The sequence below is a fragment of the Talpa occidentalis genome, unplaced genomic scaffold (assembly GCF_014898055.3).
Source record: "Talpa occidentalis isolate TD23 unplaced genomic scaffold, MPIMG_talOcc4v2.1, whole genome shotgun sequence".
NCBI classification, from domain to species: Eukaryota; Metazoa; Chordata; class Mammalia; order Eulipotyphla; family Talpidae; genus Talpa; species Talpa occidentalis.
Window position 1 is genome coordinate 119,181,508 of NW_026555331.1, and position 13,105 is coordinate 119,194,612.

The window sequence follows — 13,105 nt, forward strand, 5'->3', positions numbered from 1 at the left end:
GTTTTCGTGGAGAGTCTACTATATTCTTCTTTAGATTTTCCCTTGTAGAGACTAAAAGCTGGGAGTAGTACAAGGAGGAAATGCACCATGGCTGTATGCACGTAGGATTGATGACATCTTAGTCAGGGCCCAATGCCAGTGAAAATGTGGGGTATTGTTCAAAAGTAACTAAGAATGTCAAGCTGGTGACAGCTGACCAATAACCTTGGACCATTGTCAGAATGGGGACCTGTGTGACTGCACAAGCCACATATGCATGAAGCCAGCCCTGAGTCTGTGGACCCACACATCATTCCAAACAACAAAATCATTTTAACCAAGGATAGGACAGTTGAGTTACAGTTCATTACAATTCCTAATGCACTGATATTTCTTTTGATTATCAGTTCACTCTCAGGACTTAGTTATGAGATTTTTTTTTCAATTGGTGCAAAATAAAAGTGTACAAGGTAAGATGTGACTGACAGGTGGCTTTTTTCTCTCCAGTCACATCATACTTTCTATGTGGTGCTTTCTGCCCTCAGAAACATGGTCCAGTTTGGCTCCCAAATTGCCGCTGATGGGCCCCTCTCAGACTCCTGCCCGACCATCTGCTTATTATGAGCTTCAGGGGAATGACACTGTTCCCACCAGAGAATGACTCACGGGTGCTGGGGGAGGAGAGTGCACTTTTGGAATATGCAGTCCTTAAAACACCAGCTGCTTGATTTTGTGTCTTGTAACTCAGTTGGCTATGAATTTTAGGGAAGATGTCTTCATTTTTGGAAAGCTAAGTTTCACAGACGTCTAGAGGAAAACAAATCACATGGTTGGCTCTTTCTTAATTTTACTGCAAAAAATTTTTCAAATACCAAACACTTGGTTTTCCCACATCTTTCCTCCCGAAGGACATAGTGTCACACTCCAGGAAGGGACAATATCTAGCTGAATGGATTTGTCATAAAAGAACATATTCATTCAGGACTTCTAGGAAGAAGAGATGAAAAAATAAGCAAGATTAATACTAGGCTCCCCCTGATGAAGACAGGAAACCAAGTCAGGATCCTTCACCGTGTATTTAAGAGAGGGGATCACTTTGTGACACTTATCCTTTTGTTGTTCCTGTTTGTAATGTAAAGCCAGGAAGGACCCGACCCACAAAGCAGTTCTCCGTGATTCACCCTCTTCACCACCCTGAGTTTTTCACCAAGGGAACTGCCGGTAGGGTCCTCTCCAGCATGGCCTTCCATTTCCTGAGCCCTGGCTTCAGAGAGCTTCAGATAGAAGTACACACTGACCTTCCTCTCGGTCCACCCCTGGGTGCAGTACTCCATCCCCCTCTCTCTCTTCAGTGGCATGACTTTTATCACATACTGGCTATTTTTATTTTAAGTATTTTTATATAATTACTTGGTTTCCCCAACTAGACTCGTAGCTTGAGGGCAAATACCCTGTGTTATTGAACAGTTATCTTCCCCACTGGGAAGATGCTATGCAGAAATGTGTTGCTGGTAGAGTAATTGATCCTCCCCCCACCCAGCCCCCAATTCTTGAGCTAGACCATAAAATAATGTCCCCAGATTCTTCTAAGAAAACCAACTAGAATCATTCATTGAGAAAAAAATTCTTCTTATAGCAATCATAGATTCTGAACCCAGCCCAACTTCCTTTGCCTCTTAAGCTAATGACATGTTGTTTAACCTTCATAAATTAATGGCATTGTGAGCTAATGAGAATTCATGCTATTGATTGCCTTTGAAGTATTTATTTTTGTCACACGCATTTCAGAAACTTCTCACTTATAAGTTTGACATGATTGATGCAGAATCCACTTTCCCTGCCTAATGCTTTCCTCCATATACAACTCTGCTTTGTGGGATCTATTAACAAGGAGATAATTAAATGTAAACATGAGTCACAGGCTTTTCCTTTTCTGATGAACTACAAATAAAATAACAAGGAAATGAGGCTGGGAAGGAGTAGCTACTACTCTTTTCAGGATGGTGCAGCCAAGAATATCAGGAACAATCCATCTCCAAAGCAAGAATAGTTTTCCTGGCAACCATCACATCTTCTTCATGGGAACTCACCAAGAGCTCATTATTGACCAATGACTGAAGGGGCCTGGGTAGACCATACAAAATTTCCAGAAGAGATTCCAACAGCAAAGTATCCTTGCTTCTCATATTGATGTGGCTAGAGGTGCTAAGAATCCGGGCCATTAGAGGAAACTCAGAGAGCACCCAGTCTATTGTGATTGTCTCTGAATGCCTCTACTAACACAAGCGTAGCATGTTGAGCAGTGCCAAAAGAGGCGATCCACTTACAGGAAATTATAAAATATATCGTAGTATAAATGTATACTAGTGTTATAGTCAGAAGGAATAAAGAAAAAAAGATGGATTTCTTTGTTCACAATTTATGTGATTTGGAATTAAAGGGAGATATCTAAGTAGTGATACATTGTCTCCTTTAAAAAAGTCAGTATGTTCAAAGCCACATGACATATTGCAACTTTTCCCAAATATCTGTGTATCCTAAGCACACTATGTCAAGAAGACTTATCCAAAGACTTGATTTATGTTGCTGCCTGACAGATGTGTCTGCAAGGCATGCCATCTAAATGGACTTCACTCTGGCAGTTACCTTAGTCATCAATTCTCAGAGAATTAATGAGTGCCATTCATCCCAATAATAGAAACCAAGGTCAGGGCCTCTTCTATACTCTGTAATTCCATTAGCAATGCACAGAAAGCACTTAGGTCAGAAGCTCTATAGACCTTACAACTGAGCAAATGGAACTATTTCTCCTTTCCAGGGAGAATCTTCTCTGAGTGTACCTCCTTGTCAATGGTTTGTTGTACATCAACCTTTAGTGTATTTACAGATGTAGGGAAAATGGGAAAGTAAATGTGGGGCTGTCTTCAGCTGCCAAGATTTTCCAGTACTTTCAAATAAATGTCAGTCCAACACACTGTAAATATCAAGCCATTTCAGATATTTCCAATTATGTGACATACACTTTTAAATTGTGTACTCATTCAGGTTTTATATAAATCACTTGATCATTCGATGTAACTACCATAAAATTTACTTTAGTTTTCATTCTTTTATCTTGGTTTTTATGAATTTATTTTATTTTTTATTCTGCATAACCTAATAAAGTGAAAATAATCTTGAAACTAAGAGTCCTCACCATAAAATATTAACTGTGTTTGCAATGAAACTTTCATCTTGGACTCTCAAGCAGCATACTTTTCTAAACTAAGTCTCACCAGACTTATTCCTCATAAACAAATTGCTTTGAGTCCACAACATATCAAAAAAGAAAGGAGTAACCCCAAGCTTTGAGGCCTCAGACAGAGATTTGAATGCTGCTTTTGGTACTTATTTCTCAACAGTTAAATAATACAATAATTATACTTTTATATCTACTTCACACTGTAGCTATAAAGATTAAAAATAAGTGCTTATCATAGTGCCTGGAATGTAACAAATAACTTGCTTTTATTGTATTTGACCTGTGTGTGGGTGTGGGTGTGTGTATGTAATCTATGTTTTGAAACATTTGTGTTTGTATGCCTAGTAAATTCTAAATGACCCACCATAATGGAGAGGAACAGAGGCATGAGTAATTCAAAGCAGCAAATTATCCAAATATGTGTTTCGAAGCATTTTTTATTTCATTTCAAATATGAGTGTTTCTGATATCCAAAATAATGACTTCCAACAAAGGAATGGCACTATAATGTAAATTCCTAACCTAATAGAACCTGAAGAGCTGTTTGATTTTCTTCATCTCTCCTCCCCTCCCCTTGGGTCACCTTCCTTTTCTCCCCTCCCTTCTTCTCTCCTCCTCACATATTACACAGCAATAGACAACTGCCACAAAGAACTCTCTACAAACAAAGCTTCCGCCTCCCACTCTCCTCTGAATCAGGGCCACTGGTGAAGTGTGTCTGATTCAGTGCTTGGGCCAGGCCGCACCTACCAAGCAAATGTGTGAAGCAAGTGCCCCTGTGGAGGGAGGAGACAGTCAAGTGTGGCATTGTGCTTAAGACTAATGGCTGTGGAATCTGACAGATGAATTCTAATCCTGTTTGGCCTGCATGACCTTGGGCCACTTGCTACTCATTTTATGTCTCAGATTCTTCCACTGTAAATATGCAGTGATAATACTATCATGTATTTCATGTGATTTGTTAAGGATTAAGTTAAATTTTTGATGTAGCTATAAGTGTGTGTGTGTAAGGTTCAGTGTGGATCATGAAGTTATCTCTGTTATTTTATAGAAACCAGCAACATCATTCTTGTAAAACCAGAGTTAAAAAGAATTCTTGGCCTCATGTAGTGTCTGTATAATCTCCAAATAGATCTTTCCTTTCCAAATGAAGCTGTTTTCCCTATGTTGATTCTTAAGGGGCATTGCTCTGTAATAAGCAAAGTATTCTTCAGTTTTAGCAGTGTTGTGGGTTTATAGTATGCAGAAAGAATTCAAGCTGGTACACATAATTACATGCATGTGTGCACACACACCAGCAATGGTGATATCAGAAATGTTTAAAAGAATGGAAGATGAGTTAATATTTATAAATCAACTCTCATATGCCAAGCCCTGTTCTAGTCTCTTTACATATGATAATTTTTTCATTCTCAGAATCGTCCTGTGAAGTTTCAATTTATTATCCCAGTTTTACTGATAAAAAGCAAAAATTCAGAGAAGTTGAGTAACTTTCCAAGATCATGGGACTGTTAACAATATAAGCTGCACAGCCAGGGAGACTATATAATTTGCTGGCCAGTCCAGGACACTATTAGATATGAAAGAAAGAAAGTCCAGGAATGAAAGTTCATTCTAATTATAGTTGATCATCAAACATCTAGATCACTTTTTCAATAAATAAATGAATGAATTATTAGATTTCTACTTGAGACATATATTGTCTTAAGACTCTAAAGTGATCATTAGTATGCTTTAAGTCAGTTATTTTTACTTAATTAGTGCCTGTGGTAAATAAAAGTGTGCTTGGGTGTTCAACATGGAGTTTCAACTCAGGGAGACAGGCTCAGTCAATATTTTCATATACTATCTATCCCTTCTCACAGTAGACATATGATAAGGGTGCTGGTTCATTATTTCCTATCTTTCACTGTAACATATACCCAAGGTTGAGAGTTCAATGAACAGACATCCCTGGAGTATAATGAAGGGAAGAGTATATCTTTGTCTCTTTATGCAGATTAGATCAGTACCTGACTTCCTTGAGAAGAGCAACAAGTCATGATGATTTCCTAGCCAGGATTCCTGATCTCAAAGGGAGATAGGAAAGAGAACAAGTTTCTAGATTGCAAGTTCCTTATGGGAGGCTAAAGACTATTGATGTCGGGCCCCAGAAAAGGTTTTATTGGTAGACACTCAAACACTTACATTGAAGAGAAATCTCAGCAGCAGTTAATATATTAAGTCAGAAAGAAGAGATAAGATTTGAAAACTGCATCAATCTTTAAAACTTAGATAAGTGGGAAACAGGTCATAACCTCATAGATAGATGCATACATATCTAGATCTAAGCTTAGATTTTCCCTGTTTTCTCCTCTTGGTAAAGTGAAAAGGGGTAGAAATTCAATTCCTGGCATTTACTGTCTTTCCGTAACGGTGCATAATTATGTGTAGAGTATGGGTTCTTGGGGCACGATGTTCCGTGTCTGTAATTCTCAAAATTTCATGTGTGTGAGACTCTCCTAAGAAGTGTCTTAAAATCCATGATCCTCACTTCCTGCCTGGACATGCTGAGTCACAGAATCTAGGGGTAAAGTCCAAAGAGCCATATTTTTAATCCTAAAATGATGATGCACCCCAAAGTTTGAGGACCCCTAAATTGGCCTATAACAGAAAAGGACTTGAATTTAAAAACTGGTCTCAGTAGTATGGACAGGTCCACATTTGATAAGAATCATTGAGATTTCAAAAGGCAAATATACTGAGCAGAGAAGCCATTCTGGCTTTACAGTTTTTCCTGTGGGGCTGGGACTCAAGGATAGAACATGTATGGGTAATGCCCCTGATATCTACTTCTGTTGGGGATTCTTTTAGCCGTGCCCCATAAAATCGGACGCATCATTGATGGGAGTCCTGCAGATCGCTGTGCAAAACTAAAAGTGGGAGACCGGATCTTAGCAGTGAACGGCCAGTCTATCATCAACATGCCTCACGCAGACATCGTGAAGCTCATCAAGGACGCAGGTCTTAGTGTCACCCTTCGCATCATTCCTCAGGAGGGTGAGTGCCTGAGCCAGGGCCACGGAGTCCACCTGGCTGCTGTCACTGTGACAGCAGAGTGTCAGAGCTTGATTGTTATTTCCACTTTTGCCAAAATTCACACTCTTTGCATCCCATCTCCTATTTTCTCAGTCCCAAGCTATGTGACATTAAAGATAAATAATGTGAACCCCAAGATGCTGAGTGATTCTGTCATTCCTCCTGGTCTCCAGAGTACTCTTTGTATGGTTATATTAGGCCAAAACCCATTCAACAGAGATGATAGAGTTACCAATCTGAAGGAAAAAACCAACATATTCATGTTAACAGTTAAGCTCTGGAGGATTCTTGAAAGTCAGATTGATTTTGAAAAGCTTGAGGAAGTTTTTGTGGTATAAAGAGAACTCATTTAGAAAATGTTGCATCTGTTAAGAATTTTAAATCTCCACACAGGCCTTTGAATTTCTCTGTCCAAGCACTCCCCCCTGAGGCTCGTAGAGTAGTGAGAAATGCAACTGGCAACCTTGCCTCAAGGGGCCATTCACCCTAAAATCACCATTTTTCAGACACAGTGGGTTCATTACTAGCTTCTCATAAAGAGCTGCTGACTCATTAATGCTATTCAAGAATTCTGTCCCTGAAGTTCCTGGTGACTGGACCAGAGTGGTCCCACATGGGAAGTGATGGGCTCACCTTGGTCCCTCTGTTTCACTCAGTCTCTAGAACCTACCACTGGAATATGTGACAGAAAGGTGCCAAATAGCCACCTGACTCCAAAGAGTAGTTTAGTAGTAGTTTAGTAGTTCTCAGCTGAGGCGATTTTGTCTCCCCATAGGATGCTTAGCAAAGTTTGGAGACATTTTGATTATGATTGAGGGGTGGATGCTACTGGCATCTGGTGGGCTGAGGGCAAGGTACTGCTGAACACCCAACAATGCACAGGGCAGCCTCCCATGGCAAAGAATTATCTGGCCTAGAATCCCAATGGTCAAAAACTCAGTGGGGAAGAAATTTAGAATTTAGGATGATGAGGAAAGAAAGGGGAAAAATGGTTTATAAGGGAATGTTAATAGATCACCTCCCCTTTTTAACCTGTTATCTGCAATACCATGATATATAAAATACTCAGTGGAAATTAACTCTGAGCAAGATTGCTCACTAAAATCTGACTTGCTTCTCCATTTTCCCAGTCTGATATGTGTCTGTCCTGCTCTTATTTCAATGTAAAGATATAATTTCAATTGAAAATTTGATGCTATTATGAGAAAATCCAAGAAGCACTTCTAACAAAGAACAATTTTATGAACCTTTCTCTGTCCAATCTTCTTTTTTCTTTCTGGAGAAGCATGAAATACAGAGGGTGATCAGGCAATAAGACTAACAAAGAACTGGAGAAAAGAGTCTAAAAACGCATTTTCTTTTATCATCCAAACTTGCGAATACTGGTAAAATTTCTTACAACCAAAAAGTAGCAGCTACAGAGTTTTCTCTCCTCGAGCAATGTTGGAAAAATAGAAAACATTTTAGAACTTAGTCTTTTGAATTATCTTTTCATAGTTTTATTAGGTTTTTTTCTTAATTGTAATCTTTTCTTCTGACAAAATGACAAGAGACTGTTCATAATCTCGTTTGGCAACACATGATAACAGAAGAACGCTAATTCCAAGAGTGGCATTAGAACTTGATAAGCTTAAGCTACTGTTTTAAAGCCTTAGATAAACTAAAATAACCAAAGCCTGAGTCAGCTGAGGAGGGAAAGGGTTACCCCTTCTCACCACCTCTTGCCTTTTATCATTGCCAGCCTGACTGAATTTCCACTCTGCTTCTCCTCTGCAGAGCTCAACAGCCCCGCCTCCGCACCCAGCTCAGAGAAGCAGAGCCCCATGGCCCAGCAGCACAGCCCACTGGCCCAGCAGAGCCCGCTGGCCCAGCCAAGCCCAGCCACCCCCAACAGCCCCGTCGCCCAGCCCGCGCCTCCTCAGCCACTTCAGCTGCAAGGACATGAGAACAGGTAGCGTTTGCTCGGGCCCTTCTACTTCTGAGATGTGGGCGAGGTTGGGGGAGAGAGTTTGGGACAGAACAGGACACAAGCAGAGAAAAAGATTTCCATACAGTGAAAATTGCCACGTCCACCCTTGTGTGATTGTGACATCATGTGTATGTTGTGTATGTGGTTTTATTAGCAAACACAGGTTTTGTAACTTCACAGCAAGAGAAACTTTCCTGAAGAAATGATAAGGAACTGCAGATGAGTAAGGGTTCACTAGTGGAAGTCACTTTAGAGAGAGTCCAGACAGGGTGGAGAGCATATCCAAAGACCCTTTGGCAGGAGGGACCATAAAAACATGGAGAAGGGAAATAAGGCCAACATAATAGGGTGAGAGGGGAAGAAGCAATGATTGAGATAAAGCCAGTAAAGGGTATAAGGGCCCATACCCTAAAGGATCTTGTAGGCCCCTGCAGGGTCTTGTAGGTGTTAGCAATTTTGATCTTTGTCTTAAGCACAGTGAGAAGTCACTGAGGGGTTTATAAGGACTGATATCACTGGACTTGCTTTTCAAGATCACTCAGTCAGTCCTGTAGAGAATGGACTGGATGGTGGTCAGGGTGAAGGCATGTCAGTCAGCTCGAGGTGGCTGCCAGTGTCCACTGGGCCTTGCAGGGATGGCTTGGAGAATGACAGTGGAGTGGACACAGGGACATGCTGAAGGATCTGGACGCATGAATAAGCACTGCACTGTACCCTAGAATCTCCTCCCCATGATCTAATGGGGTTCTTCCATTCCACTGCATGACCAATGTGAATAAGGTACTTTGAACTCTTCCAGAAACAAAGGATGCCTTGAAAAAAAAAACAGCGTTGTCTACATCCTGTGACTTGTATGTCACGGGGAGCCCAGGTAGGCTGAGTCATTAAAGAAAGCTACGCAGACATGTGTGTAATACTTTCCCCATTTCCAAAGAGAAAGAACTTGTGGGCATCTCTATGAATACAAGTCCTCCCTGTCCTTTCTGTGAGTCTAATGTTTTCTGAACATCTGCTTCCCGTCTCTTACCTCCCATGTTGGTGAGGATGAAGTGAAACCCTGTTTTTGAATCCCCAGAACTCTCTAGCTTCATCATTCACATGCTACAAAGCAAATATTTTCCCTATGCCCGAGGTGTTATTTCCATAAAGCCCTGTTCTTTCTGATTTCCCCATTTGCTTTCATAGAAAAGTAAATGTCTGTTGCCCTCAGCTGTTTATGGTTTCAATATAGTCCAGAGAAGAAAAAGACTAAGCCCCATAAAGAAAACACAGAGGCACGAATCTGACACCTCATAAGAGTAAGCCTCAGTAATTAGCCCCAGATGTGGTTGCTTTTACCAAACACATTTTGTTTGGACAGAGTGCATTGGCTTTCCCCAAGATTTATTTTAGATGCAGGAGCAAGATGAGGATGCACCAGTAGTCCCTGGGCCTGCTTCAGACTCTTCTACATGGCTCTGCCTCTGCTAATTAGCCTCCCAGCCACTATCCATATTCCCCTTTGCAAAGTCAGACTCCATGAGACCAGGGCTTCCAGTCCATGGCTGGGTAACTCACCCATGCTGTGTTCTAGTTCAGTGGGGAGAACACCAGTCAGGCAAGACCACTGTCATGTCTCTGCTGCCACCAGCCCACAAATGGGAGTCCTTGGCCCCAGTCCCACAGCATGATCTTTGGGTATTTTTTTGTCCAGACTACAGAAGAAAATGTTTCCTAACTCTGGGAGTAACTGATTGACCTGATCCTGTATCACAGGCACATTTGCCCAGAGCTCCTAGTTACTTTTGCTTCATTAACATGAATAGCCTTGAAAGTGCCCACTCCAATTCTAGGGCCCTTTCTGGCACTCAGGATTTCTGGCTTAAGTCTTTGATTATCTGTGGATAGCTCATTTGCATCTTAATAAAGAGATTCAGTAATCTTATAGACACCAGAACTATATTCCTAGCTGCATTTAAAGATGATCATAGTATCAGAGGGAAAATTCTGTGCCCTTTTTCCAGGTTTGAGAAATCTCCAAGACAGTCTGTATGCCAAGCACTCAGTAGGAATTTCTTATTGGGTCAGTTGTACAAGAAGTGCCTGCCTAGATGTCAGATTGAGATAGTTCCCACCTTGAATGGGATAAAATAAAATGACAGTCTACTTGCAAATTTTTTATAAATTAGAATAAGTAAATATTTTACCCTGTCTTTATTTTCCCATGGGTTGGGTTCCTGCTGATACCCACACACCTCTGCCCATTTGTCTGCCCCATAATATCCTTTTGGCTTGCATTCAGAAAATACAAAATAATTTTAATATGAACATAAACCAAAAACTCTTCAAGAGGCATTCATTGAAAAGAAGAGATTCATGTTTAATATATCCCAAAACTGAACATAAACAACAAGATTCACCCTCCACAACCAGAGCTAGTGATATTGAGCTGCATTGTAAGTGGCAGGGTCAGTGGAAGAGCATTGGAAATTGATATATTTCGTAGACTTTGAACTCTAGATTCTTAAGGTCCTTTGAAGTAAAAATCCCACAATAAGATCCCCAACCACATAGGCTTGATTCTAGAACTTATTCATGCTATAAAATTTTTCTAGAATTTATCAGAAATCCTGGCACACAGCACTGATGTAAAATGAAGTTTGAGTTCTGGAAGGTAGGTTTAGATGACAGCTGTTGCAAGTTTTAACTGTTTCTATTTCTAGGCTTTCATGTAATCTTTGGGGAGACTCATTTCACCCTCTTTTGCTATATTTGTGGCACATCTGGTTAGAAGCAAAGCACATAATGGATATTTCATACCAATACTATACAGATAATGAAAATTAAATGACTGTGCTAAAACTTAAAACAATGTGATATCTAAACCACCACACAAATTATTTCTAGAAAGGAACCAACAGCCACCAACAAATATCACCTAGTTCAATTCCTTTTGTTTAATTCATGCAATTTCATAGTTTAGCATCTTATTCAAAGCATATTTTAAATAATTGTGTATACAGTATGCATTCTCAGTAGGTGAGTGGACAACTTGCCAAGGTATAAATCAAAGCCTAAATTGTACACCTCACAAAAGGATGTATCATTTCTGCAGAGTTCAGTAACACATGGGGCATCCTCAAAGGGTGGATTAAATATCTACATTACTAACTCGCTTCCAAGAACCCCAAATTAGCACAACTAGTGCCATGCTCTTCCAATGTGTCCTCACCAAATAGTAGATTGCACTGTGGCATTGTTCACATGAGTGGGTTTTAAATAATATTTAGTATTTATCAGGAACAGTGAGACTATAAGCCAGTTTTAAAAAAAAAAAAGAACTTTTAATTTCAAAGATAAAAAATCTGTATTGGTTTGTAACCTGGCATTAAATATTTTCTCAATTCCTCAAACCCTCTATTCATATTTTTTCATTAATCATATAGTGTTTCATTAATAATACTAATAAAATGGACACTATATAGAATGCATTTTATTTACGTGTGACATCGAATAGCTCATTGTAGATTTGCTGTGGCAACCAGCAGTGAAGGACAGAATAACATGGCCTTGAATGTTTAGGTTAGTTTATTTATGGTGCCATAATGGTAGGTATTGACTATTTTACCCCCCTTTTGGAACTGGGAACCCCCTCAATTTAGAGAAATTTAGATACAAAAAACAGTAGTAAACAATTCATTCTGGTCTCTATATTTATTAATAGCTAGTATCTAAAAATAAGAAAGACAAGTGTTAGACATATACATTTTTGCCTTCCCTTTCATCATCTTACCATGATAGTGTCTGATACTAATTTAATAGCTATAATCTAGTATTTAAACTGCATAATCTATTTCTACTTTTAACAGTAACCCAATGATTTTCTATGTGACTTTGAAGTTGGTTATTATCCCTACTCTCACTCCTGTAACTCCTGTGAGATGGTTAAAAAGATCTAACCTAGGGCCTCCCCAGTGGCGCAGCGGTTGAGCGCTGGGTTGCGAAGCTGCCCACAGCCTCTGCAGCGCCGGTTCGATCCCCGGCTGCTCCCCGGCCACCAGAGGAGGGTCCCACATGGCGCGCAGACCTCTCCTGCCGCCCGCTGCTCCCCTCAGCAGTGTATTTCGACGGTCCTTCTGCCTGCTCTGCTCCCCGCTCTGGCTCTGGTGAATTCTCTCACCCTCCCGCGCTTCTGACTGTACCCAGTGCTTATATAAATAAATAAATAAATCTTTAAAAAAAAAAATGTAGTTTCTCCCTCTTAAAAAAAAATTGAAAAAATAAAGAAAAAATAAAAATAAAAAATAAAAAAAGATCTAACTTAGCAGGTGAAAAAGGCTTTAATTATGTATTTGTAGACAATTTAGATATCACTTCAATAGTATCATCATGAAGTAAGTGGCTTGCCAAGGTATGTATGTGTGGTGTATGTGTTTGGTGTGTGTGTGTGTGTGTGTGTGTGTGTGTGTGCGCGCGCGCGCGTGTGTGTTTAAGAGGAAGAGACAGAGAGAAAGGCTGAGAGTTTGTTTACTGGGTTAAGACAGACCACTATTTGGAATTTATAACTGAAAATTTACCTCCCTACATTTGCTGCAGTTTTACAATCTATAAATAGCCAAAGTCAAAGTGAGATATCCATAACTCCTGTTCCACAAAATTCTGATGAAACCATCATTTTTACCGTGCTTTCTTAAGGAGCCAAATTAAAAGTATAAAAGATGGCACTTGTCAAAGATTGTAAACTAATATTTATTTCATCTTCTCATAATTCTGAACATGCATGCAAAAGTACCACCAAGAGGAGCGGCCACTTATGCATTATTCTAACCACCTTACAACAGTGAGATACCAAAGTAAAT

General features: G+C 39.9%; 1 protein-coding gene across 1 annotated transcript in view; it reads left to right on the plus strand.

The window, feature by feature from the left end:
* Nucleotides 1–13,105, plus strand: part of MAGI2 (membrane associated guanylate kinase, WW and PDZ domain containing 2) — a 1,147,386-nt gene that overhangs the window by 1,057,805 nt on the left and 76,476 nt on the right. The window contains 2 exon segments of the mRNA XM_054692500.1: nt 6,074–6,259; nt 8,075–8,249. Coding sequence (XP_054548475.1) covers nt 6,074–6,259; nt 8,075–8,249 — 361 coding nt within the window.